Below are 27,233 nucleotides of genomic sequence, written 5' to 3'. Positions count from 1 at the left end.
GGTGTCTGGCTGTAGGTCTGGAGCTTGTTTGTGGAGACTCAGGTGCTGAGTCTTTTCTGTCTCTGGTTTCCTTTGTATGAAAGGGGGGTTCATATGAGACTCAGACTCTTAGGTTTACCTGCAGAACCTGGCAGACCCACTGGTGCAAGGGTCCACCCCTAGCTCAGGTGGACCATCTCTCCGGCCTGCTCATTGTCTCACATGGGCAAGCCGGTACATGAGGCTCCTTTAAAGAAAAGAATCATGTCCAGGTTTGTTAACCTACCTGTGCCCTGCCCTGGGCATGGGCTTAAGAAAGGAATAATGTCCCCTGGGTAATTGAATGTTTGACTCGGGATCTTATAGTATGATTGAGGCTGAAAATGAGTGCAGATCACGACCTGCTTATAGCAGTAGCTCTGCTCTGTCTTCCCTGAGCTGGGCCGAGGCATGCAGAGATGGGGAGCAGGCTGCTGCCTTCTCAGAGCCCGACTGTCCTCTATGCCCTGAGTCATTCACTCACATGATGTTGTGGACAGGCAGGTGTTTTGGGAAGGTGTCCTGTCACAGTTCTTTGATGTGTCTTTTTGTGAAAAATATGAGGCCCTTGTTTATTGACCACATGGGAAGAAAGAGGCTGAGTGTTGGAGCTGTGTTTGAGATTGCTCTGGTCAGGGGAGAGGAGGCTTCCCACCCAGGCAATAATGAGAGCTAGTCAGCCTGCAGGAGCTTGTTGTTCAGTGAAGCGATGTGCCTTGAGAGCGAGCTTCCTCCTGTGAGACATCGCAAAGGTCATGCCCATGTGCCCATATAAGGGAGGGATGTTAATTCATCTGGGGCGGGGTGACTGCTGGATGGGGGCATGTTGGCTGGGTCATTTCCTTTCATGGCACTAGTTAGAGGGAAAACTCACTAGGTAGTCTCTGACATGCCACTTGTCATACTCCAGATGCTTTGGGAGTGTTCTTGGGACTGGGACTGCCAGCCTGGTATTTGCAAGTTTGCTGCAGGCCCAAACACCCATCTGCTTGCCAGATAGCTGAAGCACTTAGCGGTGGAAGGGTGAGGCCAGATCTTGCTCAGTCCTATCTTTTGTAGTGATTTTCCCCCCTCATCTGCCTGTCAAGGGCACTGGGGAAAAGCAACAACAATCCTCTAAGCATCCATCCACTCAGCCAATGATGAGGCACCTGATGGTCCAGCCATCACATGGTAACATGGTAGATAATGCAGACAGGTGTGCTAACCAGTTACATTGGGAAGAAGTACAGCATGCTGTGAATGTTCAGACAGGGACTGCTCAGGCGGCAGTGTGCCAGCCAGGGAAGGCTTCCTGGGCCTTTGCTTTCCACGCTAGACCTGAGACCAAGTGGAGATGAGCCACATTACTTCATAGCAGTGTGTCTGGTCTTTAGAGCATTAAGTGAATTGGGGTGGGTAGTTGCAAGTAAGGCCTAGAGGGAGAGGAGGCTGGTGAGTTTGGGGAGAGGGTGTGGTAGAGTTAAAAGTGGGGGCTGGCAATGGTGGCTCACACCTTTAATCCCAGCACTCAAGAGGCAGAAGCAGGCAGATCTCTGTGAGTTCGAGGCCAGCCTGGTTAGAAAGTGGATGCCAGGACTATTACACAGAGAAACCATGTCTCGAAAAACTACCAAAAAAAAAAAATGTGGGGCTGTCGTAAGAGGCCATGTGGCCAACCAGGTCCAGGCCAGGTCACGAAGGACCTCTCAATGTGACATGGAGTGGAGAAGGCCTATTATACTCTAGAGCCATGCTGCTGCTTCAAATTGTGTATTGTGTACGTAACAAAGATGAAGTGAGATGGTGTTTAAAAACTGACTAGAGGGCTGGCAAGATGGCTCAGTGGATAAAGGCACTTGCCTCCTCCATGCCTGACCATCTGAAATCAATCCCTGGGACCTATGTGGTAGAAGGGAACTGGTTCCTTCAAGTTGGCCTCTGACTCCACATGCACATTGTGGCACATACATGCCACACACACTGAAAAAATAAATACAAATTAACTTTTTAAAAAGTAACTATAGCCAGACAGTGGTGGTACACACTTTTAATCCCAGCACTCGGGAGGCAGAGCCAGGCGGATCTCTGAGTTCGAGGCCAGCCTGGTCTACAGAGCGATCCGGGACAAACAGCAAAACTACACAGAGAAACCCTGTCTCGAAAAACAAACCAACAAACAAGTGACTATAGCAGTGCCTGGCAAGCGAGAACTTTGTAAGTGTTTGTCAATATTTAATAGGAGTGATGGGGCTGAGGAGATGGCTCAGCAGTTAAGAGCACTGGCTGTTCTTGTACTGGACTCAAGTTCTGTTCCCAGCACCGAATGGTGATTCACACCATCTGTAACTGGTTCCGGGGAAGCTGATGCTCTGTCTAACCTCCAGGGCATCAGGCACAGGTATAGTGCACATAGATACATGGAGGCAAAACACTGATAAGCATGAAAATAAATAAAATCTGAAAAGAAAGAAAAAGAGAGCTGTCAGGATGGCTCAGCAGGTAAAGGCACTTGCTGAGCGAGCCTAGTGGCCTGAATTAGACCCTCAGATCCCGGTGGAGGAGAGGACTGTCTCCAAAAAGTTGTCCTCTGACCTCACATGTACATAAAACCCCCTCCATTATGTGCTTGTGCATGCGAGAGCAGGGAGCCAGCAGAGGTGCTCTTGTGCTGGAGAAGGAGGCCTCTGAACGAGGGAGCGCTCCTCTTGCCACACTCTGTCACCCTCCCTCCAGACACCCACAGGAATGCAGAACTGGATCCAGTCACCACAGAAGAGCAGGTCCTGGACGTCAGAGGGTACCTGTCCAAAGTCAGGGGAATCGGCGAGGTACTGGCCAGGCGGCACATGAAGGTGGCTTTTTTTGGCCGGTGAGTACTTGAAAGCCTCCTGCTTCTCTTCTCCTAGCCAGGGTGTGGGGACGGATACGATGACGGGGGAGAGGTCCTCACCACTGGGGAGCAGGGGCATGCTCCTTTTGATTGAGGTTTTAAAAAGGAAACACTGCTTTTTTTAATTACATCTTTATTTATTTGTTGGGGGATGTGCACAAAATTGCATGTGTGAAGAAGGTCAAGATAACTTGTGGGAGTCAATTCTCTCCTTCTGTCTTAGTCCTGGGGATCAAACTCAAGTTGTCTGGATTAGCAATAAGCATCTTTACCCACTGAGCCATCTCAGCAGCCCTTTTTAATGTTTAGATTGTGATACTTAACATAAAAATCTTATGCCGGGCGGTGGTGGCACACGCTTCAGGAGGCAGAGCCAGGTGGATCTCTGTGAGTTTGAGGCCAGCCTGGTCTACAAAGCAAGATCCAGGAGAGGCACCAAAACTACACAGAGAAACCTTGTCTTGAAAAAAACCATTAAAAAAAATGTTTATGGGTGGAAAGGAGCCAGGGCTTCACACATGCTGAGCCCTATGTCTGTCACCGAGCTGTGCCCCATCTCCTGATAAGCCATTAGAAAGTGTGTGTCCCTGGTGACATGTTGATAATGCTGTCCAGCTAGTCCCCAGAGTTTTTCATCTTGTGGAACAGAAGTTGTTCCTAGTAAATGATGACTTCCTGGCCCCCACTCTCCCCAGCCCTTGGCAACCATTATTCTGGTCTCAGACCTGCTGCTGTGGTCATCCTGCCTCAGCCTCCCAGTGCTGGGATTTGAGTATACTTAATCATCACCAGAAAGCCTGGAATTAAGAAGTTACTGTTCTAGATACCACATACATGGAACCATACAGAATTTTTCAGAGGTTGTTTGTTTGTTTGTTTGAGACAAACTAGGCTGGTCTCAAACTCACAGAAATACTCCTGCCTTTGCCTCCTGAGTGCTAGAATTAAAGGCATCCTCCACCATGTGCAACAGTGTTTCTCATTCAGTTATTGGTTACTGGCTTGTCTCAGCATAGTATCCTCACAGTTGTCTATGTTGCAGGATGTGTCAGAACTTGCTCTGTGTGTGTGTGTGTGTGTGTGTGTGTGTGTGTGTGTGTGTGTGTGTGTGTGTGTGTGTAGTCTGGTGGTTTGTGTGTCTTCCTCAATCATTCTCTACTTTAGTGAGGCAGGTTCTCACGTTTTAGAACTGAGCAATTTGGAGCTGAGCAATTCTAAGCTTGTTTATGTAGCCAGGTTGCCCCAGGGATTAGAGAGCTGGGATTGCAGGTGGCTGCCACACCTCCCTGGCTGTTCTATGGGTTCCAGAGATTTCCCAGCCCAGCTCCTTCCCTTGGAAGGCTGAACATTCCTTTGCATGTGCATGTGACTTTCTATTTGTTCATCTCCATGAACATTTGCATTGTTCTTTGGCTTCTTGACTCTAACAGATAATGTCACTGTGTGCACAAGTGTGTAGATGTCCTTCCTGGTCCCTGTTTCAGGTTCTTTTGGGTTTGTATGCAAAAGTGGGATTGCTGAAGAACACTGCCATTCTGTTCTGAAGCTTCTAGATCTCACGACTGGTTTCTTTACAGCTGCACTGTTGTATAGTTCCCAGCAGTGCACACGGGTTCATATCTGCACGTCCTTTCAACAGTTTTCTGTGGTGAGAAGTAACAGCCTAAGGTGGGGTTCTTTGTTTTGTTTAGTTTTGTTTTCATTTGGTTTTTGGGGATGGGGGCCTTACTGTGATGCTCAAACTGCTTTCCAACTCCTGGGCCAAGTGGTCCTGCCAGAGCCTCAGTGCTGGGACCTGGAACCTCCATGCTGGGCTCCCGGTGTGCTTTGATGTCCATTTCCTTAATGTTAGTTAGTGATGCTGAGCTGCTTTTCGTGTGTCGTATATCTAGGAGAAACGGCCATTCCTTCATTAGGTTATTCTTTTGGTTATTGTTTTATTGTAGAAGCTGTTAAAATATATTGGTGGGTTTTCTTTAAAGGTTCATTTATTTTTATTATGCTTATGGGTATGTGCACTTGAGTACAGGTCTCAATGCAGGCCAGTGGCATTGGATCCCACTGGAGCTGGAGTGACAGGCACTTGTGAGTTGCCCAACATGGGTGTTGAGAACTGACCTTGGCTCCTCTGCAAGAGAGGTACACACTCTTAACCACTGAGCCAGTGGTTCTTAACCTGTGGGTTGTGACCCCCTTAGGTCATCCTTTCACAGAGGTCACCTAAAACCATCAGAAAACACAGATAGTTATATTACAGTTAACAACAGTAGCAAAATTACAGTTATGAAGTAGCAACAAAAATAATTTTATGGTTGGGGTTAGCACAGCATGGGGAACTATATTAAAGAATTGCAGCATGCTGGGTGGTGGTGGTGCATGCCTTTACTCACAGTAGAGGCAGGCGGATCTCTGTGAGTTCGAGGCCAGCCTGGACTACAGAGCAAGTTCCAGGACAGGCTCCAAAGCTACACAGAGAAACCCTGTCTCAAAAAACAAAACAAAAAACAAAGCAAAAACAAACAAACAACAAACAAACAAAAGAGTCCCAGCATTAGGAAGGTTGAGAACCACTACACTGAGCCACTGCTCCAGCCTTCTTAATACATTCTGTATATTTGTAAATCTTAGCCATTCTGTAGGTACCTTTTCACTCTGTCAGTCATAGCCTTTGGTGTTCAGTCCTTTATTTGATGTAGTCTAATCAACTACTTGGACTTTTTCCCTGTCTGTGTGGTGTCGTATCTAAGCAGTAACTGCTGTGTGGTGAAGCTTCCCCCTTTGTTTTAAGAGTTTCAAGTATAATAAGGAGCATCAGACACTAAAAACAATGAACACCCGAGGTTGGGGTGTGTCTCAGTTGGTAAGTGTTTGCCTGGTGTGCATGAAGCCTTGGGGCCCAGCATGATGGCACTCACACCTATAGCAGCACTCTGGAGGTGGCAGAGTGTGTGTGTGTGTGTGTGTGTGTGTGTGTGTGTGTGTGTGTGTGTAGTTCAAGGTCATCTCCATATTGGGTTTGAAGCCAGCCTATATTAAAAACAAAATTAAAATTCTACGTAGGTTAAAGGTTCCTAGATAAACTGTTGCTTGGCACACAGTGGTAGTGTAGAGTGGGCACTGTGCCTCAAGTCCTGTCCTTGATGACTTGTGGTCTCAAGTGTGCCCTCAGCTTCTCTGGCCTGTTGTTTTTTCATCCTTTCCTGGAAGGTGTGGCCTGGCCCTCACCTGGGTGCTAGTGTCTGCCCGTGTCGCTGTGCACAAGGAAATGAGTGGCTCTGAAGCTGTGTGCCTCTGGCTTGCCGAACAACATGAGATTGAGTGTTCAGCACTAAGGCCCGCAGGGGCAGTCTACAGGTAGAGCTGTGTGCAGCAAGCAGGATGTAGAAAGGGTATGCTAAATAGAACACTAAAGGAATCTTCCTTTTGCCTGGCTGGCGTTGGTGGGCCTGAGAAGTAGGGCTTCGTGTATGAGGAGAAGCATGATGGGCAAACAGACACATAGCAGCCCCAGTGTTGGGAAGCCAGGACATGGGACCATTTGAACAGGAAGACAACCCTGGGGGCAGGGCCCATGGTTTAGGGAAGAGCACAATTTACTTTGAAGACAAGCAGTTTCCATCAATGCTTAATGAGTGGTGCTTTACTGTGAGACAGGCCCCACGTACCAGCCCCTGCTGCACCAGCTGCCTGAGAGTTGGGCTGAAGTGATGAGCACATAACAGCTTCAGGCTGAGTGATGTTTGCCTGACCAGTGCTGCCTGGGTGCCACTGACATGGCAGAGAGTAAGACTCCGGAGCCTAGGCTGGGCACTACAGTGTGACAGCCCAGACTGTTGTTTTCCCCTAGGACGAGCAATGGGAAGAGCACCGTGATCAACGCCATGCTCTGGGACAAAGTTCTGCCATCTGGAATTGGCCACACCACCAATTGCTTCCTGAGGGTGGAGGGCACAGATGGCCATGAGGCCTTCCTCCTCACTGAGGGCTCGGAGGAGAAGAAGAGCGTCAAGGTGGGTGCTGGCCAGCCAGCTCTGTGCCTTGGGTGCCAGTGGGTGCAGTCTGGACTTGGAACTGCTAACACATCAGTGACATAGGACCCACCCAACCTCCATGCTCATGAACTTGTGGAGGATTGTAGATTGTTTGGGGGGAGGGTCAGAAAATGGGGCACCAAGAACAAGGCCCAACTTGTTGAGGGTGAGAGGCTGAGCTGGCTGGCCTGTGCAGGGAGCAGGGAGGAGAGCACATAGGTTCTTCCTGGGCTTGCCAGCAGGGAGCAGCTCCTGAGTGTGCCCTGGCAGGCAGTCTCTTGTACCAGCCAGCAGCTGCTGCACTCTGGTTTCCTGAGGCGGTTGTGCTCTCCTTGGAGCCAGGTGTCCATTTTGATTCCTAGAGAATTAATCATTGCAGAATCAACCGAGCTTCAGGGTGATGTTTGAGAAAGAGGCTCAAAGTGGGGAGTGCAGGGAAAGAAAGGGTGCTGGAGGGATGGTGCCTCTGCTAAGAGTGCTTGCTGCTCTTTCAGAGGACACGAGTTCAGTTCCCAGCACGGTCAGGTGCCTCACATCCTTCTGTAACTCCAGCTCCAGGAGATCGATCCAACACTCTTTTCTGGCTTTGTAGACACCTGTATACACACATGCACGTAGATAAAAATTAATCAGTCTTTTTTTAAACTTATTAACTTTTCTTTCATTTATTTAAACTAATGTATAAGAATATAGCATTCAAAACATGGGCTGGAGAGACTCATAGTGGTTTAGAACATTGGCAGCTCTTCCAGAGGACATGAGTCCAATTCCCAGCAACCACATGGAGGCTCACAACTATTTGTAACTCCAGTTCCTGGGGATCCAATGCCAGCTTCTGGCCTAAAGAGGCACCAGACACAGAGGTTGTGTTTGTATATATATGCAGGCAAAATACTCATACAAAAAAATTTAATGAATCTTTTAAAACATTTTCTTACATCATGTGTATAAGTGTCTGTCTACTTGTATGTCTTTGTACCACATAGGTGCCTGGTGCACACAGTCTATCCACGAGGGTATCAGATCCCTTGAAACTGGAGTTATAGTTGGGAGCTGCCGTGTAGGTACTGGGAAATGAACCCAGGTTCTCTGGAAGAGCAGCCATCTCAGGCTGCTGTGTTATAGCAGGTGACACTTCTTGACCTGATATTTATTTCCTGTCTCCACCATCAGACAGTGAACCAGCTGGCCCATGCTCTCCATCAAGATGAGCAGCTGCATGCAGGCAGCCTAGTGAGTGTGATGTGGCCCAACTCCAAGTGTCCACTTCTGAAGGATGACCTCGTGCTGATGGACAGGTGAGAGTGGAGAGACTCCGAGAAGCTCGGTCTGAGGGTACCAACTCTCCATTTCTGGGTGATTCAGGTCGAAGGTCCCTGTGTCCTCTCTTTGCTCTGTTTAAGTACTGGTGCCTTGCAGACAGCTCAACCACATCCTTCTGCCTCTTGGATTTCTTCCAGAGGCTGGTTGGTTATCATGCCATTAGCACCGGTGCCCTGCAGATGTCCCAGGAGTAGGTTGTTTGAGAGATGGGGCACTGAGAAGTCGGGGAGGTTCTACAGGCCAGTCAGTGTGTTTGAGTTCTGCCAGTCCAAGCTGGCAGTTCGGGGCTCCAGAGGCACTTGTCCTATAGGACAGTCCTTGGAAGACTTGTGCAAGCACATTTAGGCTCCTTGCTCCCTCAGTTCTTTCCTTCTGGACACCAAAACACAATACTGTGTAGACCAGCCTGGGACAGCTTAGGACCTATTTAATCGTTCTGTCTGCCTTTGTCTGAAACGCCCTTAGCAGAGTGTGCCTCTAGCAATCCCCAGGACATTGGCTCTGGGAAGGCTGGTGACTCCAGAATTTGTGTGTGTGTGTGTGTGTGTGTGTGTGTGTGTGTGTGTGTGTGTGTGTTGGGTAGCATATGTGGTCATTTTGTTTCTCTTGAAGGAATGCTTTGCCCTGCCTTTTGGACATGTTCCACCTGTACCATAAAATACAGTACTATCTCCTTGACCTGGACTCAAATATAAACTTGAACGTAGTAGTGCATGCCTTTAATCACATCTCTAGAGAAGTGGAGGCAGGAGGATCAGGAGTTCAAGGTCAGTCTCTGCTATATGAGACCTTACCTCAACTGAAAAAAGGAAGAAATTCAAAGCTTGACTTCAGTTGTCTATCTCTGACTGAAAACTACAAGTTAGGTTTTCATAAAAGTGACATGTGCTGCCAGGTGGTGGTGGCACATGCCTTTAATTCCAGCACTCTACAGAGCGAGTTCCAGGATAACCAGGGCTACACAGAGAAACCCTGTCTCCAAAAACAAAACAAAACAAAAGTGATAGGTTCTCAAAACAAACTCCAATTTGCTCCATGATCTGGAAGGACAGGGAAAGGGAAGGAAAGATCCCCAGTGAGGGCAGGCTTGGCACTCTCCTTCCCCTCCTTTGCCTGTCCACCTTGCAAGTCCCAGAGCTGTTCACAGTAGGCCCATGCCCTGTGCCTGACCATACTGATTACACCTGTCACCACCAGCCCTGGGATCGATGTCACCACTGAGCTGGACAGCTGGATTGATAAGTTTTGCCTGGATGCCGATGTCTTTGTGCTGGTGGCCAACTCAGAGTCCACACTGATGCAAACGGTAACTCTTCCTCTGCCTTGTCCCTGGGCCTGTTGGGCAGGGCAGCTAGTGGGGCCTCGACTGCCAGGACCCCTCCTCCACCAACATCCTGCCCTTGTTTAGGAGAAGCAGTTCTTCCACAAAGTGAGCGAGCGTCTCTCCCGGCCCAACATCTTCATCCTGAACAACCGCTGGGACGCGTCTGCCTCGGAACCTGAGTACATGGAGGAGGTGGGTGTCTCTCTGGCAGTTTGAAGACTGCCATGAGCCATGAACACTAACCACTCAGATCTGCTCTATGTCCCCAAGCAGCCTCAGATCTAGTGGATTTCTGGAGTTAAAGTCACTGCCAAAGATTACCATGTAGTCTCTGGTGGCGTTAGTCACTCCCTTCCCCTCCCATTCACTTTTTTTCTTTTCCTTGAAGAACATCTCTGCCATGTTTATTTTTCTCTTTGGTTTTCTTTTCGCTTAGGTCAGTAACTCTTTGGCTCACAAAAGCTCAATGCAATCAGAAACAGACTTTAGGAAGACACTTGGGAAAGAAGCTCAAAGAGAGTAAAGTATAGGTGTTTCTTAGGACAGTTCCCGACTCTGATTTGTGTGAAATAAAAGAAAAGGGATTTGTGAGTCCAGATGCTGCTGAGGCTCAGCAGTGGAACATTGGTGGTGATCCTGCCTCCACACCTGAGGGAGTGGTATCTGCTCACAATGCCTGACACACGGGTGGGGCTCTGTGGAGGCTCTTAACCCTTTTAAGTTCTACCTGGGAGCTGAGACTCTTGGGTGCCTACTTGTTTTCTAAATCAAGGTCCTGGGAGACTTGGCTTGTCAGTGTAGAGCCAGGTTTAGGCTCCTTTCCTTCTGGGAAAGAACAATTCTAGGTAGACTTTCACTGGAGGCAGTCTGGGGCATGTTCTGTGCCTCAAGAGCCCCCAGAGAGGAACTAGGGAGGCTGGGGGTTCTAGAGCAGAGGTGGTGGGTGACCTTTCGTTGTGGAAACGCTTTTCCCCTCTTGCTTGTTGAGCCATGTGGATCTGGTTTCCCCAGCCCTGCCCTGCTCATGCACACCTGTCTGTCTGGGCCCAGGTGCGGCGGCAGCACATGGAACGCTGCACCAGCTTTCTGGTGGATGAGCTGGGCGTGGTGGATCGAGCTCAGGCCGGGGACAGGATTTTCTTCGTGTCTGCCAAGGAAGTGCTCAGTGCCAGGGTCCAGAAAGCCCAGGGCATGCCAGAAGGAGGTAACCATGAGAGTTGACAGCCTCCTTTCTATGGGTTTTTGAAATGTTGAGTCTGGGTCTGTTGGTGGAATAGGTCTGGCAGTGAGGTAGTGAGCAGAGCCTGGAGGGAGGGCCTTGCTCCTTAGAATCACATAGGAGATGCCTCTGGGCGTGTCTTTGAGGGCTTTCCAGAGAGGAATCCTAAGAAGGGGTGACTCTCCTTGAGTGTCAGCTGCAGCATCCCGTGGGCTGAGAGGAGAAAGCGCGGACCATCAAGCTCTCCTCCTTCTGTTTCTTAACCGGTGAGGTCTGGGCAAGTAGCCTCAGGTTCCCGCTGCCCTTCTTCCCTGCCGTGACCTACTGTACCCCTCGGACCAGGGCCAGAGTGAGCCTGCCCTCCTCCCGGAAGTTGTCCCTTGTCAAGTGCTTATGGTCACAGGATTAGAAAAGTAACCTAGAGGGGATAGAGATCTGACTCAGTGGTTAAGAGCACTGGTTACTCTTCCAGAGGACCCAGGTTCAAATCCCAGCACCCATGTGGCAGCTCACAACTGTCTGTAACTCCAGTTCCAGGAGATCTGACACCTTTATACCAATGCATGTAAAATAAAGTTAAATAAAAAAGAAAAGGAACTTAGAGAGAGATTTCCCCGTTTTCCTCTCTGAACAGCCGTTTCCTCGCTAACACTGCCATTCTCCTAGGGGGCGCCCTTGCAGAAGGCTTTCAAGTGAGGATGTTTGAGTTTCAGAATTTTGAGAGGCGATTTGAGGTAAGTCTTTGATTCTGGCATGTGGTGACTCTGTCCTTGCAGACTCTCTCTAGCCCTGTCCCTGGCTATGAAGGCCACAGCCTAGCCCTTGGAGGTGTTGGCCCCCACCTCCCTCAGTGCCTTTGTCTGCTCCAGGAGTGCATTTCCCAGTCTGCAGTGAAGACCAAATTTGAGCAGCACACAGTCCGGGCCAAGCAGATTGCAGAGGCTGTTCGTCTTATCATGGATTCCCTGCACATTGCGGCTCAGGAGCAGAGGTGAGAGCCCAAGGCTAAAGTAGAGGGAGTGCTGGGAAATTACAGTGCTAAGATATGTCTATGATCAGATCCGTAATGTTGAGCTGAGTCTGTGGGCTCACACCCAGGGCGTATAAGAGCTACGTAGACAACCTAGCCTGGAGAGGGCTTCTTGGTGTCTGACATCCCACTTGGCCTGGACAGTGAGGGAGGGCTCTTTGTTGGGGGTCTTGGCTGTGGTATTTGTTTGTTTTTAATTTTCAGTGGTACAGAGCTGAGGCCTTGCACCAGCCAGAAAAAGCACTTGACTACTGATTTGTTTGTAGGGTTTTGTTGTTGTTTGTTTGTTTTGCTTTAACAGATTCTTGCTGTGTTGTCCAGGTTAGTCTTGAACTTCAGGTCCCCATCCCAGCATACCACATCCAGCCTGAACCTCCTTTTTGTTGTTGTTGTTGAGACAGGGTTTAACTATGCATCTTTAGCTAGTCCAGAACTCCCTTCTATAGACCAGCTGGCTTTGAACTCAGATCTGCCTATCTCTGCCTCTGAATGCAGGGACTAAAGGTATGTGCCACTTTTGAAAACATGGTGGGGTCCAGGAAATGCGCTCAGTTGGCCGTGTTTACCAAGCATGCAGGAACCCCTAGCTCAAGCCGTGCACACATGCACATACACTGGGTATGGTCGTGACACCCTATAATTCCAGCACTCTAGAGGTGGAGGCAGGAGGATCAGAATTTAGTGTCATTCTTGGGTATATAGTAAGTTTGAGGCCAGCTTAGGATACATGAGATCCTGTCTCAAAAAAAAAAAAAAAAAAAAAAAAAGGAAAAAAGAAGAAAGAAAAAAAGTTTGAGAATTTAAAATATAGAAAAGCAAGGAAATCATTTACAAATATTCTACTTCTGCTGGAGAAGAAGTGTTGGCCAAGTTAAAACAGAACAGAAAAGAAGTTAAGTAACCTTGATTCTGTGGTCCCACCTGCTCCTTGGGGGTGATGGTGAGTTTGTGTGGTCCTGCTACCCCACATGAAAAGTGCTTCTCGAGGAGACATGGAGACTGCAGGCTGCTGGGCACATGCCACACGTGTTCAGGCATGGTGTTACTGTCTTGACACTGCACCTGCTGCTCTTTTTGCCTCTCCGCCTTTGTCCCCCTTGGTTCTTGTTGGGACACTTGACGTGGGTGCTGGGAACTGACCATGTGCCTGACCCACCGTTGCTCATTCTCTCATGGGAGCTCTCCAGAGCATCTGCGCACCTGTCTGGAGGACTTCCCATTTCGTCCCATTTCTGTGGCGCTCACCACAGCATGAGACACAACCATTTCCTCCAGATGTCTGCTAGTTTTAATTTCATTTCCCAATTACTGGACAAGTGGAACATTCTTATTGTTGTTGTGTGTTTTTTTTTTTTCTTTAAATTTTACCCTGAGTGTGGTGGTGCACACCTTTAATCCCAGCACTCAAGAGGCAGAGGCAGGCAGATCTCTGTGAGTTCGAGGCCAGCCTGGTCTACAGAGCGAGACCCAGGACAGCTGGGGCTACACAAAGAAACCCTGTCTCAAAAAAAAAACTTTTTTATAGGTTGTGTGTCTATGGCACAGCTCACATGTAGAGGTCCAAGGACAACTTTATGGCACCAGATCTCTCCTTCCACCTCTATCTGGGCTCTGGGGACTGGATTCAAGTTGTCAGGCCTGCACAGCGAGCGTTTGGCCCTCTGAGCCATCTTGCTGGCTTGTGGACATTTCCCCCATAGTAGTCAGCAGAACTCTTTCTCACCCTCCCTCCTTAGCCACCTCTCTTCGTCACCACCCCTCCCCTACAGGAAGCTGAGGGATGAAGGGCTGTCTTCTGCCTGCCTCAGACGCCCTGTCCAGGCAGGAGAGCTGCGGCCTGGGGAGCGTCCCAGCTTCCTTGGCTCCTGTGCCTGGTCCTGTGGGGACGTGGGTTTCTGAGCAGTGCCTTCCCTTTCAGGGTTTACTGTCTGGAGATGCGGGAAGACCGGCAAGACCGGCTGAGATTTATTGACAAGCAGCTGGAGCTCCTGGCTCAAGACTATAAGCTGAGAATTAAGCAGATTACAGAGGAAGTGGAAAGGCAGGTGAGAAGTGGAGAGAAAGTTCCATGGGGAGGTTTGGACTCCAGGTCAAAGTCAGGTTCGGTGGCAGCGAGGGCTGAGAGCAAGGCATCTCACCCCGGGGCTTCCTCAGCTTTCTGGAATACAGCTTCCCTTGGGTCTCCTTCCAAGGCCATTTTGATTGCCCATTTTCTTCCACGTCTGCATCTTCAAATCAAGAGGAGCTGAGGAGGCTGCTTGGTGTGGGGACAGGCGTGGGGTTCACTGCAGCCTCTCCTGCCGAAGCAAAGCCCAGTCCTCTTGATGCTAACAGCACCCTCCCTTGGCTGCAGGTATCCACAGCCATGGCCGAAGAGATCAGACGCCTCTCTGTGCTGGTTGATGAGTACCAGATGGACTTCCACCCATCTCCAGTGGTCCTCAAGGTCTATAAGAACGTGAGTGAAGCAGTATGTGTTCTCGGCAGGGACGGTTGGCAGAATCACCTGGTAGACGGCAACACAGCCTTAGCTGGTCTGTCTTAGGGTCCCTGAGTGGAAGTGACAGAGACCTGAGGCCTCCTTGGTCAGCTGGCGGTCTGGCTGAACCCTCAGAGACTTCTGATGGTGGTGCCTCTTTTCTTACCCTCTCGTTTCTGGAGGCAGGAGCTGCATCGCCATATAGAGGAAGGCCTGGGCCGGAACATGTCTGACCGCTGCTCCACAGCCATCACCAGTTCCCTGCAGACTATGCAGCAGGACATGATAGGTTTGTACCACAGGGACCTTGGAATCTGTGGAGCTGCCACATCCAAGATGAGGCTAATCTAAAGTAAGACAGGGCTGGAGAGACAGCTCAGGGTGTTAAGAGTGTGTACGGCTCTGTAGGGGACCTGAGTTTGGTTCCCAGAACCCATGTCAGGCGGATCACAACTGCCTGAACTTCAGATCCATCCAGGAGATCCTATGCCCCTGACCTTCATGTGCACCTGAACTCATGAGCACATAGCCAATACATACATGCACATACACATAATCAAAATAATGAATCAACTAGGATGACCTTTCCTTATATGTTACCTTTGGTAATGATTTAACTCACTACCTTCAGGTTCTAGTGTCCTGAATTCATTCTGTATGAACTTGGGTTGCCATATGGGAATATACAAGCTGAAACTTTGGCATGACTCCTGTCAGATTGGGTGACAGGTGACCTGTCAGCTGGTCCTACTGGCTGACCACCCGGGTGTGGTTTCTGCACAGAGCTGCAGCATCCCTAGCAGCTGGTATGGACTCTGTGTCTGAGGCTGGGCCCTGGTGTGGCATAGGCTTGAGCCGATGCACTCTCTCCCCGCTTGTGCCCCTGACAGATGGCTTGAAGCCCCTTCTTCCTGTGTCTGTGCGGAGTCAGATAGACATGCTGGTCCCTCGCCAGTGCTTCTCCCTCAGCTATGACCTGAACTGTGACAAGCTGTGCGCTGACTTTCAGGAGGACATCGAGTTCCACTTCTCCCTTGGATGGACAATGCTGGTGAACAGGTTCCTGGGCCCCAAGAACAGCCGCCGGGCCTTGATGGGCTACAGTGATCAGGCAAGAAGCTCCCTTCCCCAGGGCATCATGGAAGATCACCTGCCACCAGATATGTAAATCAGCCTACTAGTGGGATGTGCCGTTTGGTCACTGGTCAGCATTGTTGCCATTGTCAACTTGGTCTTGTCCTGATTACAAATGCAGAAGGATTTTCTAGTGCTTATCTAAGTGTGCACTCTTCAAAACAGACCACTTGGAGGCTGGAGTCATAGCTCAGCAGGAAAAAGTTGCCTTGTATACAGGAGGCTTTGGATTTGATCCTTAACACTATGGGGGGGAGGGGAGTGGGGGGTGGATTTTAAATTCTTATCTACAAAAGAGATGGCTCAGCAGTTTAGAGGGCTTGTTCTTGGAGAGGACACAGGTTCTCTTCCCAGCAGCTACATGATGGTGTATAACCTTCTTTAACTCAAGTTCCAAGGCATCTGGTATTCTCTTGACCTCTGCATACACCAGGCACATATGTGCTGCACAAACATACGTGTAATCAGAACAATCATAAGTATAAAATTAAATAAATCGGGCTGGAGAGACGGCTCAGAGGTTAAGAGCACTGACTGCTCTTCCAGAGGTCCTGAGTTCAATTCCCAGCAACCACATGATGGCTCACAACCATCTGTAATGAGATCTGGCACCCTCTTCTGTATACATAATGAATAAAAAAAAATGGAACCTTTTAAAAAAAAATTAAATAAATCTAGGAGCGTGTTAGGGACTGAGGAGATGGCTCAGTGGATGCAAGCACTTACTCTTCTTCCAGAGATGGCTTGTCAGCCTGGCTGAACAGGAAGCTCCCAGTCATTAAGAGGCCAGTCTTCGGTAGAAAGTGTAGAGGAGGGCATCCGACATTCTGCTCTGGTTCCTTCTGCTTGGGAATGCATGGATTCAGATGCGTGCACGTGCACGTGTGTGCACACACACACACACACATACACACACACTCACACAAACGCTTGTGTGATTGCTCTTAGTACAGGTCCTGTGCTGGCACAAGCCCAGTGACCAGGGCTTACTTCCTGTGGCATGCCACAGTGCTCACCTTGGGCTAGCGGTTTTAGGAAGCAGATAACCCACTGTGGTACATACAAAGCTTTTCCCCTCTTCTGCCTCTTGGGAATCGAAGAGCTGCTCAGTCCTTGTCCTCCCTCGTTGAGTCTGAGGGTCATTGAGGGTGTGCCTGGATGACAGACTTGTAACACTCTTCTCCCCTTTGTCGTCTCTCTCACAGGTTCAGCGTCCTATCCCTCTGACACCTGCCAACCCCAGTATGCCCCCCTTGCCACAGGGCTCCCTCACGCAGGAGGAGCTTATGGTCTCCATGGTTACTGGCCTGGCCTCTCTGACATCCAGGACCTCTATGGGCATTCTCGTGGTCGGAGGAGTGGTCAGTGGCACCTGCTCGGGGAGGGGGAGAGGGGACTTGGGGGCTCAGTGAGTGTTTTCTGCCCTGGGGAGCTGTGTGGCTGGAGCCCTTTCACATACAGTTGTTCCATTGAGACGTCGTCACACAGCTAACAGGATGTTCCTATTTCCTGGATAGGGCTCGCAAAAACCCAGCACTAGTTGGAACCCTCCCCATCTGACACTGAGGCCTCTTCCTCCATAACAAGTAGAGAATGGGGAACAACTAAAGGTTAGGAAGGAGGCCCACCTGGCCCTTGAACTCCCCTCTCTGGCTTCTGGATATGTGGCTCTGACCAAAGCCCTAAGGAGCAGCTGGGTGTCCTCTGGCTTCTCTGGAGCTCACCTTGTTTCAACTCAAGACACTTTGCAGCCACAGTCCCTCACATCTGAGATCTCCTAGTGGTGTTGGCAAGCTCTCATGCCCTTATAGACTGTGGAGAGGCAGACCCCACAGGCAGGTGACTGTCACAAACACTGTCAGGAACTGCTTTTCCAACATGTAGTACAAGGTGGATCATGAGGCTCCTTCCCCCAGACTGAGAGTTGCACCTCTGGCTCTTTCCATAGGTAGTGGCCTAGAAGAGGGTCATGAACTGCAGCTCTGACCCTTGACAGACCCTTTTATAGCATCTTGTTTACCTAGCTATACAACCTGTGGGTTAAATTTACACCACATACCTCCTTTGTGAATGAGGAGCCCAAGTTCATCCAGCCAGGATGATGCATGTCAGGAAAGCCATGTGCTGAGCTCAAAGCCCCATTCTGTGACTAAACTACACTGTCTTCAGTCAGCAATGAGGACTGATTCCAAATTCTGCCTCTTGTTTCCACCAGAATAAGCTATTGCTCTGGATCGTCTGTGTTTCTCTTTAAGAAGCCTGTTTCTCAGGTTGGGACTAAAGCTCAGCAGTACAAAGATTGCCTAATATCTGCCAGGCCCTGAATTCCATCCCCAGCACTTCAAAACAAAACCAAACCAACTTCTCACCTAGATCAGGATAGTGGTCCTAACCTTAAGTTATCTTCTGTGGCCAGCACCCAGTTTCCCTCACTTCCAGCTGGAGATAGACCCTCTTACTCTCAGCAGGGTCACAGAGACCCTGCTCCAAATTGACTATGCATCTCTACAGGTGTGGAAGGCAGTGGGCTGGAGACTCATTGCCCTCTCCTTTGGACTGTATGGCCTCCTCTACGTCTACGAGCGGCTGACCTGGACCACCAAAGCTAAGGAGAGGGCCTTCAAGCGCCAGTTTGTGGAATATGCCAGTGAGAAGTTGCAGCTCATTATCAGTTATACTGGCTCTAACTGCAGCCACCAAGTCCAGCAGTGAGTAGCCTGGGGACCTGAGGAAGGACACCCCAATAGGTGGACTCTCCCACCTCCCTTTGAACCTGACCCGGAAGCCTCTGGGTCTCAGCATCATGGGCCCCGGGACTTTGTGTAGTGCCAGTTTTGCGTCCAGGGATGACAGGGGGTCTAGGGCTGAGGTCGGGTAGGCCTCTAGTACCCCAAGAGGGGAAGGAATGGGAAAATGAGGGAACTGGGGACATGCTTCATAGATTTTAAAAGTTGGTTTGAATTGGAAATGTAGCTCAGTTGGTAGAATGCTTGCCTAGCATCATGAAGCCCTGGGCTTGATCACCAATATGATATAGATGTCTTACCAGGCATGATGATATCTTACACCTATAATCCCAGCATTCAGGAGATGGAGGCAGGGGGATCATCCTTGGCTATGTGGGGAGTTTGGGGCTATCTTGGGCTACATAAGACCCTGTCTCTAAGTAAATAAATAAATATTGAAGGTTGCCTTGAAGGTGTGAGCTGTGGGATCCTAAATCAAAGCCTGGTTACAGTGCCTCAGTGGGTCAGGGGTACCTGTGGTCACTCTGTCTGGGACATCGAGAAAGCAGTTTTACTGCCCTGCACTGCCTATTCTCGAACTCAGAACAGCTTCAGCCTCCTGAGTCCTGGGGTTGCAGACATGAGCCACATGCTTAGTTTGTTTGGTTGTCCTAACTGTGGTATGGCAGACCGTGTTTACACTAGCTTTCTCTTTACTCTTGTAGCTGTGAGCTAGATGTTTTATTGATGTGTACTTTACCAAGTGAGAGCACTGCTAGGGGTATCACTCTGTTTAGAGAGCTTGCCTTGCACGCATAGAGGCCTGGGTTTAATCCCTAGCAGCATTACACACACACACACACACACACACACACACACACACACACACACACACACTCTCTCTCTCTCTCCCTCCCTCCCTCCCTCCCTCCCTCCCTCCCTCTCCTCACACACATACACACACTTGAGAGGATATTGAGACTTGGACTCAGAGTCGAGACCCTTTCCTTACCACTTAGCTGATGAGCATCAGAGTCAGAATCCTGACCTCTTGTGTCCAGGTTAGGTTCACAGATGGACTGATGTACCTCTTGTGGTGATGCCCAGTGTCTTTGATGTGGGCATGAGAACCTGTTCATGATTTTAGCAGAGGTGGGAAGGACACCAAAATCAGGCCTTCAGGCCAGAGCAGATGTGGATGGACTCAGCTGTTGTTCTGTTCTGGGTAGATTTGGCCAGCAGTACAATCCTGCCTAAACCACCATCTGCCCAGCTGATCCCATCTCGTCCCTCAGGGAACTGTCTGGGACGTTTGCTCATCTCTGCCAGCAAGTTGACGTCACCCGAGATAATCTGGAGCAGGAAATTGCTGCCATGAACAAGAAAGTTGAGGCTCTGGAATCACTTCAGAGCAAAGCCAAATTGCTCAGGTGAGTGGCCTGGTGGCCAGGCTGGGGGAGTTGGGGCCCGCCCACCATCTGGTGTCTCCAGTCTAGGCACCAGGTGCTCTCTGGGGATGTAGCTCTCTTGAGAGATGTTTGCCAGGCTCTAGTGCAGGATGGCACTAGTGCTGGAGGCTTGCACACAGTGTCACTGTCCTCGAGGTGTTTGCAGATGGGGCCTAGTGACCCAGGAAACAGGCGAGACAGTGCTGTGATGGTGCAGCTCGTGGCTTGCCTTCCTCTGGACTGCAGGGTCTTGGTGCTAGGCACAGGCTCTCTCCCCCAGTTTTGTCACCCCTGGAGGAGTGGGTCGTCAGTTCTCCATTTTTTTTTTTTTTTTAAAGATTTATTTATTATGTTTACAGTGTTCAGTTTGCATGTATTCCTGCATGCCAGAAGAGGGCACCAAATCTCATTACAGATGGTTGTGATCCACCATGTGGTTGCTGGGAATTGAAATCAGGACCTCTAGAAGAACAGTCAGTGCTCTTAACCTCTGAGCCATCTCTCCAGCCCAGTTCTCCATTTTTTTTTTTTTTTTGTTTGTTTGTTTGTTTGTTTGTTTGAGACAGGATTTTTTTTTTTTTTTTTTTTTTTTTTTTTTAGCCTGGACTGGCCTGGAACTTGCCATGTGAATGAGGCCAGTCTCAAATTCACTAAGATCCACTTCCCTAGCTGGGATTAAAGGTGTGTGTCACCATGACCACCTCAGTTCTGCTTTTGAATAGGAAAATTGGTGGCTGTGGAAGCTGAGTTCCTTGTCTGGAGTGCCACAGGAAGTGGCCAGATTGAACTTGGGGTACAGGTGGGCTGCACTTTGCTTCTCCTTGCCCTGTGTGAGAATCTGCCACCTATGTCAGTCATATTCAGTTCCTCTCTGATCCCAGGAGCGGGAGTGTCTAGCACCAGGTCTCTCCACAAGAACAGGATTGGTAGTCTCATGCAGCTGTGAAGTTTGCTGGGAGGAGGATCAGTTGGAGGAGCCAGGTTCTGGGTGCTGGCCCTGCACCTCCTCAGCTTTCTGTGTCCTGCGGCTCTCTCTCTGAGATGACAGCCACAGCTGAAGGTAGAAGTACTCAGAGGCCTCAGCCTGCTCAGGCCGTGATGACATCAGCATGTGGGGACCTGCATGGCCTGCCCCCACCTCTGATGTCAGAGTTCCACAGAGGACAGAGTTAGAGAAGAGACACTCAGGGTGTCAGCTCGCAGCTCCTCCTGCCTACCACGGGGACACACTGCTCACCTGCTGGGCTCTTGGGACAGTGGCTGCTGCTGCTGCTGGTAGCCACAAAGACAGGCTGAGCTAGCCCCAAACCTTCACTTGTCCATCAAGAAAGCTGGCCTCCAGAGATTTGGGAATCTGGGTTGCAACAAAACCTGAAACTAGAAAAATCTGAAACTAGACATGGTGGTTCACTCCTGTAATCAGAGTACATGGGAGGCTGAGGCAGGAGGATGGCTGTGAGTTCCAGGCCAGCCTGGGCTAATGAGATTTTGTCTTAGCCCACCTTTTTTTTTAGAAAAGCCTGGTTCTGTCCCATCAGCTTGTGACCTCCTTTTCCTCACCTGCAAAGTGGGGAAATGTGCTATTGAAGGATTAAGTGAAGGTCCAGACAGACTCATGTGACTGCCACTGCCAGCCCTTTGAACAGAGCAATCTTGTCTTCACAGGAATAAAGCTGGCTGGTTGGACAGTGAACTCAACATGTTCACACACCAGTACCTGCAGCCCAGCAGATAGTGGGCAGCTGGGGCAGGCCTGCACTGAGAAGAGGCAGGGCCGTGCCTCCCATCAGCTCCAGTCCTTGGCCACTGCAGAGAGAAGGAAAGCACCCCCTGTCTTGTACTGTTTTGAGCCCTCCAGCACCAGTTGCTCCCTACCCTGCAGGAAAACCCTGGCTCATACCCTGAAGGAGACTGACAAGGATTGGACAGCTCAGCACCAAGGAGTCATGCATGTCCGTGTCTGCTCATCATGTTCACTTGGTTGAAATTCACTGTGCATTTGATAAGGTCTTCCTGAGGGTAGCACCCTGCAGAATGACTGAGGGGAACCCTCACAGGCATCAGACAGACACTCCCACCTTCTCCAGTCCGAGCATACCTAGAGAAAGACAATGTTGGGATGACTGGACTCCCCGGAAGATTTCAGGGTAGTTCTGGAAGAAGGGCCAAGTTGTCCTAGGACTTGTATCTTGTGTTTGGCCCTCAGCTTTAGCGCTTTTCCCACTTGCAGATTCTTTCAGTTGTGCTTGATGGCCAGGCTCAACACACCCTGGGCTTTAGACTCAGGCAGCTCGTATGGGAAGCTGGGGACCTCTGCCAGGCAGAGCCGAGGGAGAGCTCGGGAGAAGGTATGTGGATTAGGGTATCAGATATGGTAGTGCTGGTGGTGTTGGACATCACGATGACATGGGACTTGCCTCCTTTCTTGCCATTGAGGCCCTTGCTCCTAGGTCAGCTCTTGGCCTGTTAGTCCTGGTTTATTAGTGAGAAGCTAGTTTGGTCCCGGTGGTTAAAGGATGTAGCAGGAGGAATGGTGGAAGATGGGGCTGCCTGGGGTGTCTGGAGGAGGTAGGTACAGAAGAGAGCCCTCTGTCTGACCTAGCAGAGGGGCACCCAAGCCTGTGAGCTCACCTCCCTAACTTCAGCTCATCCCGCCTTGCTGCAAGCTCCCTGTGGCCACCATCCTCTAGACTGTACCCTGTGCCAATGATTGCAGCTGGCCACAAAACAGCATGAGAAGCCTGGCAGCCATTTTCCTACTGCCCCAACCCTCAGACCACCTCTTCTACTCCAGAAACCTGCTGCTGCTTGCTTAGCCTCCTGTCGACTCTGAACTTCCCACTGCTGAGTGTGGAAATTGTTACTGGTCACAGTGGGGAAGAGTCCAGTCACCAAGGTTGGCTGTCTTAGAAAAGCAGTTTCAGGGTGATGACGCCTTTGTAGACCAGGTAGAGACTGTCTTAGAGACAAACCATGGAGCTCCAGCCCCTCCCAGAAACCCATAGCCAGGAGCTCCCTGGGGACAAGGTCCTGCTGGTTGGGTGCCCCGTGGCCATGTCCTTCCTCTCCTGCCCATGTCTGTGTGCTCACTTGCCCCTCAGTGCTGGGACAGTGATGGTCTTGGTCAAGGTCAGCATGTAATGGGAAGAAGTTGTGAGTGTATTGCCAGCCTGACAGATGGGATCACCTCACAGTGGGTCAGGACAAATCAGTGTCACATCCCAATGAATGTTGTATTCTCTTTGGGGAAAAAAATAGAATAAACTCTTTTTCAGTATAGCCCCTGAGTAATGAATGGAATTTTGAACTTGTATAAGTAAAAATTCCATTTGTACCACCAGGGAGGGCGAGCCTGTACCTGAGACGTTTAGCGGAGCACTTTAGTTTCTTGCTGCTAACTGTCGTGTGATCTTGGCTGGGCACGAAAGGTCCTGACACAGTGAATTTGCTTCTGGTATATTGAAGGTGATGCAGCTGTCTGGGTTACCTGTATCTCTGCTGTTGTATTGGAAACTAAAATAAAGCCCCAGTTGTGACTCTGTGTGAGTTCTCTGCCTGGCAGTGGCCCTGCAAAATCTGTAGGCTGGTCTGAGAAGAAAAGACACAGGCAGCCTCTGAGGGCCAGGAGATCCAGAGTGACTGGTACAGAGTTCTCTGTAATTCCACACACCCAGTTTTCATGTAAACCATCAGTGACTCAGCGGGCCAGCCCACTTGGCCTTCTGAGAACTTAGCTATGTATGACCTTTCTGGTTTGAAGGGCCCTTTAGAGGGGAAAAGGCCATTGGTGGCTACTTCTTGTCTCCCCACCCACTTATCTGTCTGAGAAACTCTTGAGCTCAGCTGATGGTGACTACATCGTTCCAGATTCCCAGGCCATAAACTTGAGGGGTCATGAAATCGACTGTCACACATACTGTACCTAATGTGTCACTTTCCATACGAATCTCCGAGACCCTGACCTCTTCTCCACCAAAGCTCTGGGCTGATACAGATGATTGTCTCCTGCTATTCCCTCTCCACCCTTACCTTTATGGCCTTGCACTTGGAGTTAGCCTGTGCCACACTCCAAGCATCCAGAGCCCCTCCAGCATCCAGGCCCGAGTTCTTCCCTGCTTCTTCAGATTAAGCCCTCCCTCCCGGCCCCTCTGCTTGTGTCCGAGTGCCGCTGTCACCCTGAACTGATAGCTTTACCCTGGGTAGCACACAGGATGTGCATGTGTTCCAGAATAGTCATCTCAGGAGCTGCTGTGTTTGGCTCCCCTGCCAGAACAGTCTCTGTAAGGGCTGCTCAGTGCTTCAGGAGAGCAGAGCTAGTCACACATTAGCAGTCCAGGACTTCGGGGGAGCTCCAGTGCTCCTGGAAGCCTGTGGGCGGACACAGTTCTAGGACTTTCAGATGTGTGTTAAGAATTCAGCTTGTTCAGCCCCTTTGTGGAAACTGAAGTTCAGAGAAATAAGACATGCTGATGATGTATGTCCTAGTATCTTGGGCTGATTGGGGAGGGGAAGGAAGAGAGGGTGAAGCCTCCTTTTGAGCCCAACACTTGTTTTCCTCAAGCCTGTCAGCTTTCAAATGTGTTCTTTACTCTCCCCTCTACTAGAAATACACCACGATCCAGTACACGTATATGTGAAACAGTGTACCAAGTGCGCACACGCAGGGGATGGTGGCTTCTGTCATTAGCAAGCTGCTGCAGCTGACCCAATGGGTGGTGGCTCACGGGAAAGGTTCTAGACCTTGCCTTATATCACACACTGAGTTAATTATTCTCAGGGAAGGCCAGACTCAGCCCTACTTCATTTGCCCACTGGGAGGTGAGGGGAACCAAGGGCATGCAGGTTTTAACCTCCAGTGACAGGGTGCCTGGGAGACTAACCCCTCTCCCAGACAGCAAGTTTCAGGCTAGCAACCCTGCATAGAGACGGTCGTAAAAGAAAAAAAAAAAAAAAAAAAAAAAAAGGCGGGGCTTGGTGGCACACATCTTTAATCCCAGCACTTGGGAGGCAGAGGCCAGCCAAGGCTACACAGAGAAATCGTGTGGGGGTGGGGTGGGTGGAGGTGGGAGTCCCTGCCATTGTCTTGCCCAGCATGCAGGAGACTCTAGGTTTGGTTCCAGTACTCCTGCCCTTATGGAGCTTGTCTGGACAAGAACCAAGATCACTTAGGTGAAAGACAAGAGGTCAGAAGATAGGTGTGTGAGGAAGATGTGCAAGGGTAAAATAAAAGGATAGTGTGGTTGGAGGAGACCTAACTGAGGTAACACTTGAATACAGTCTGGGCAATGAAGTCCTGGGAGATCTCGGTAGTATGTTCAAGTAGGAGAAATAGTATGTGCAGAGGCCCTGAGGTGTGCTCATTGTCTTCAAAGAACAAAGTAGTGAGAGAGAACACAGATAGGACCGGGGCAGGATGGAGTGTTTTGTTTTCCTGAGGCAGGTGCGCCTGAGGGGAGAGAGGGCTCCTAAGAGCTAACCACATCTTTTTTTTTTTTTTTTTTGAGCTGAGGATTGAACCCAGGGCCTTGAAATTGTGCAGCAACCAAACACAATCCAATTTTGAATTTCCATCTTCTGAGCTAAATCCCCAACCCCGAGCTAACCACATCTTAGTAGGGGCCGTTGATGCCGCTGGAGGCAGACATGGAAGCCAGGATGGAAGTAAAGAGACCAGCTAGGTCAAGACAGTAACACTCCAGGAGGGCCATGAAGGTGCCCTAGCCTGGGCTGCTCATAACAGGAGCGGCAAAAAGGGTCAGATTCTGTACATCTTTTGAAACACCACAACGTGTACACACATTTTCAGAAATTTACTTTTAAAGCTGGTGTATGTGTGTATGGGTGGTGGTGGGGGATTGCTATGTAGTTTCTGGGATCCAAAAAACCAGTTGTCATGATTATGCAGCAAAGGCTGTCAACACTGAGCCATCTCTCTACCCTTAAGCCTTGTTAGCCTGGAGTTCACTATGTTGACTAGGCTACCCTTGAACTCACAGAGATCCACCTGCCTCTGCCTTCTGAGTGCTGGAATTCAAGGTGTGCATTACTAAGCTCAAGTTGTGCATGCTGGGGATCAAACCCAGGGCTCTGTGCACTCTAGACTAGCACTCTACCATCTGAGCTACATCCCCAGCACATATAGACCTCTCTTTACAACTTTGTGCATGCCCACGCATTGATGCGCCATCTCAGCATATGGAGGTCCCAGGACAACTTTGGAGTCCGTGGTTACCGCACCACCCCCATCTTGTTGAAGCAGGGTGTCTCTTGTTTGCTTCCAAACACACTCCAGAGTGGCCAGAGAGCCTACAGGCCATGCTGTCCCCACCTGCCTCCCCTCAATCTCAGCATAGGCTGCTAGGGTTTCCAAGGTGTGCCACATCTGGCTTTTATATGTCTTCTATTGATTGGACCCAGAGTCCTCATGTTTCACGAGATTGGCCTGCTGAGCCATCTCCTGGACCCCACCACATTTTTGAGACAAGGTTTCTGTGTACCCATAGCTGTCCTCAACCTTAAAATTCTGCCTCAGCACCCTAGTGCTAGGACTATCAGCTCGTGCTGCAGTTCTGACAAGTCCATTTTTAAGAGTATATTCAATCAGCTGGGCGTGGTGGTGCACGCTTTTAATCTCAGAGCTTGGGAAGTAGAGGCAGGTGGGTCTCTGAGTTATAGGCCAGCCTGGGCTACAGAGCAAGTTCCAGGACAGCCAGTGGTACAGAGGGAAACCCTGTCTTGGGAAAAAAAAAAAAAATTCAGTCTGTTAAAAAAATGTGCAGCAACCAAATACAATCCAATTTTGAATTTCCATCTTTCCAGAAAGACCCCTCTGTGGTGACATCCCCGAGCCCCATTCCCACCCCAGACTTTCTGATCCACTGATCTTTCTCTATAGGTTTGCCCTTTCTGAACATTGCATGTAAGTGGAATTTTACAATATGTAGCCTTTGTTTTCTGTGACACTAGTGAGTGCAGCTGATACACAGTCAGATGGTTTAGCTTTTTTGTGGAAACAGTGTGCAAGGATGATAGGAATATTCGTATACAGGTCTTTGTATGGACATAAATTTTCCCTCTTGGCAGATACCACAGACTGGAATTTCTGGGTTACATACTACCACCTTTTTCTAAAGTAACTATAGCATTTTATATCCCTGCCAGCAGTGGACAAGTTCCAGCTTTTCCCATCCTCAGCAACAGCTGGTACAGTGAATCACTTTGTATGCCCTTTGATTTTTTTTCTTTTTACTATAGTAGAAGCCTGGGCTTTGCACATGCTAAGCATCCTTTCTACATCTGAGCTACAGCCTTGACCCAATAGATAATTCAAGACATTATAAATATATACATTTTGTTTTTGTAGACAGGGTTTCTCTGTGTAGTCCTGGCTGTCCTGGAACTAGCTCTGTAGCCCAGGCTGGCCTCAAACTCACAGAGAGCCACCTGCCTCTGCCTCCCAAATGCTAGGATTAAAGGTATGCACCTCCACTGCCCAGCTGTGTGTGTGTGTGTGTGTGTGTGTGTGTGTGTGTGTGTGTGTGTGTGGTTTTAGTCTCTATGTGTCTAGTGAGCGATTCTCAGGGTAACAGAAAACTCTGGAAGAAGCCACAGGATGGGAGCTTGTGCTAA

At 49.6% G+C, this 27,233-nt stretch overlaps 1 protein-coding gene across 3 annotated transcripts in view; it reads left to right on the top strand.

The window, feature by feature from the left end:
* Mfn2 (mitofusin 2) overlaps positions 1-23,145 on the top strand; it is a 30,848-nt gene extending 7,703 nt beyond the window's left edge. For all 3 annotated transcript variants that reach the window (XM_036178029.1, XM_036178031.1, XM_036178030.1), the window contains 16 exons: positions 2,734-2,869; positions 6,738-6,900; positions 8,095-8,219; positions 9,442-9,550; positions 9,653-9,760; positions 10,619-10,772; positions 11,454-11,521; positions 11,657-11,778; positions 13,736-13,862; positions 14,171-14,275; positions 14,483-14,585; positions 15,187-15,407; positions 16,636-16,791; positions 17,942-18,138; positions 19,452-19,586; positions 21,270-23,145. In XM_036178029.1, the coding sequence (XP_036033922.1) occupies positions 2,734-2,869; positions 6,738-6,900; positions 8,095-8,219; positions 9,442-9,550; positions 9,653-9,760; positions 10,619-10,772; positions 11,454-11,521; positions 11,657-11,778; positions 13,736-13,862; positions 14,171-14,275; positions 14,483-14,585; positions 15,187-15,407; positions 16,636-16,791; positions 17,942-18,138; positions 19,452-19,586; positions 21,270-21,339 (2,099 nt within the window). In that variant the 3' untranslated portion in view covers positions 21,340-23,145. The remainder of the gene's footprint in view (positions 1-2,733; positions 2,870-6,737; positions 6,901-8,094; positions 8,220-9,441; positions 9,551-9,652; positions 9,761-10,618; positions 10,773-11,453; positions 11,522-11,656; positions 11,779-13,735; positions 13,863-14,170; positions 14,276-14,482; positions 14,586-15,186; positions 15,408-16,635; positions 16,792-17,941; positions 18,139-19,451; positions 19,587-21,269) is intronic.
* The last annotated feature ends 4,088 nt before the right edge of the window (positions 23,146-27,233 follow it).

Source organism: Onychomys torridus, chromosome 2, assembly GCF_903995425.1.
Source record: "Onychomys torridus chromosome 2, mOncTor1.1, whole genome shotgun sequence".
In the NCBI taxonomy this organism is placed as follows: Eukaryota; Metazoa; Chordata; class Mammalia; order Rodentia; family Cricetidae; genus Onychomys; species Onychomys torridus.
The sequence above is the reverse complement of the archived record's forward strand: the minus strand, read 5'-3'. Positions and strand labels throughout refer to the sequence as shown.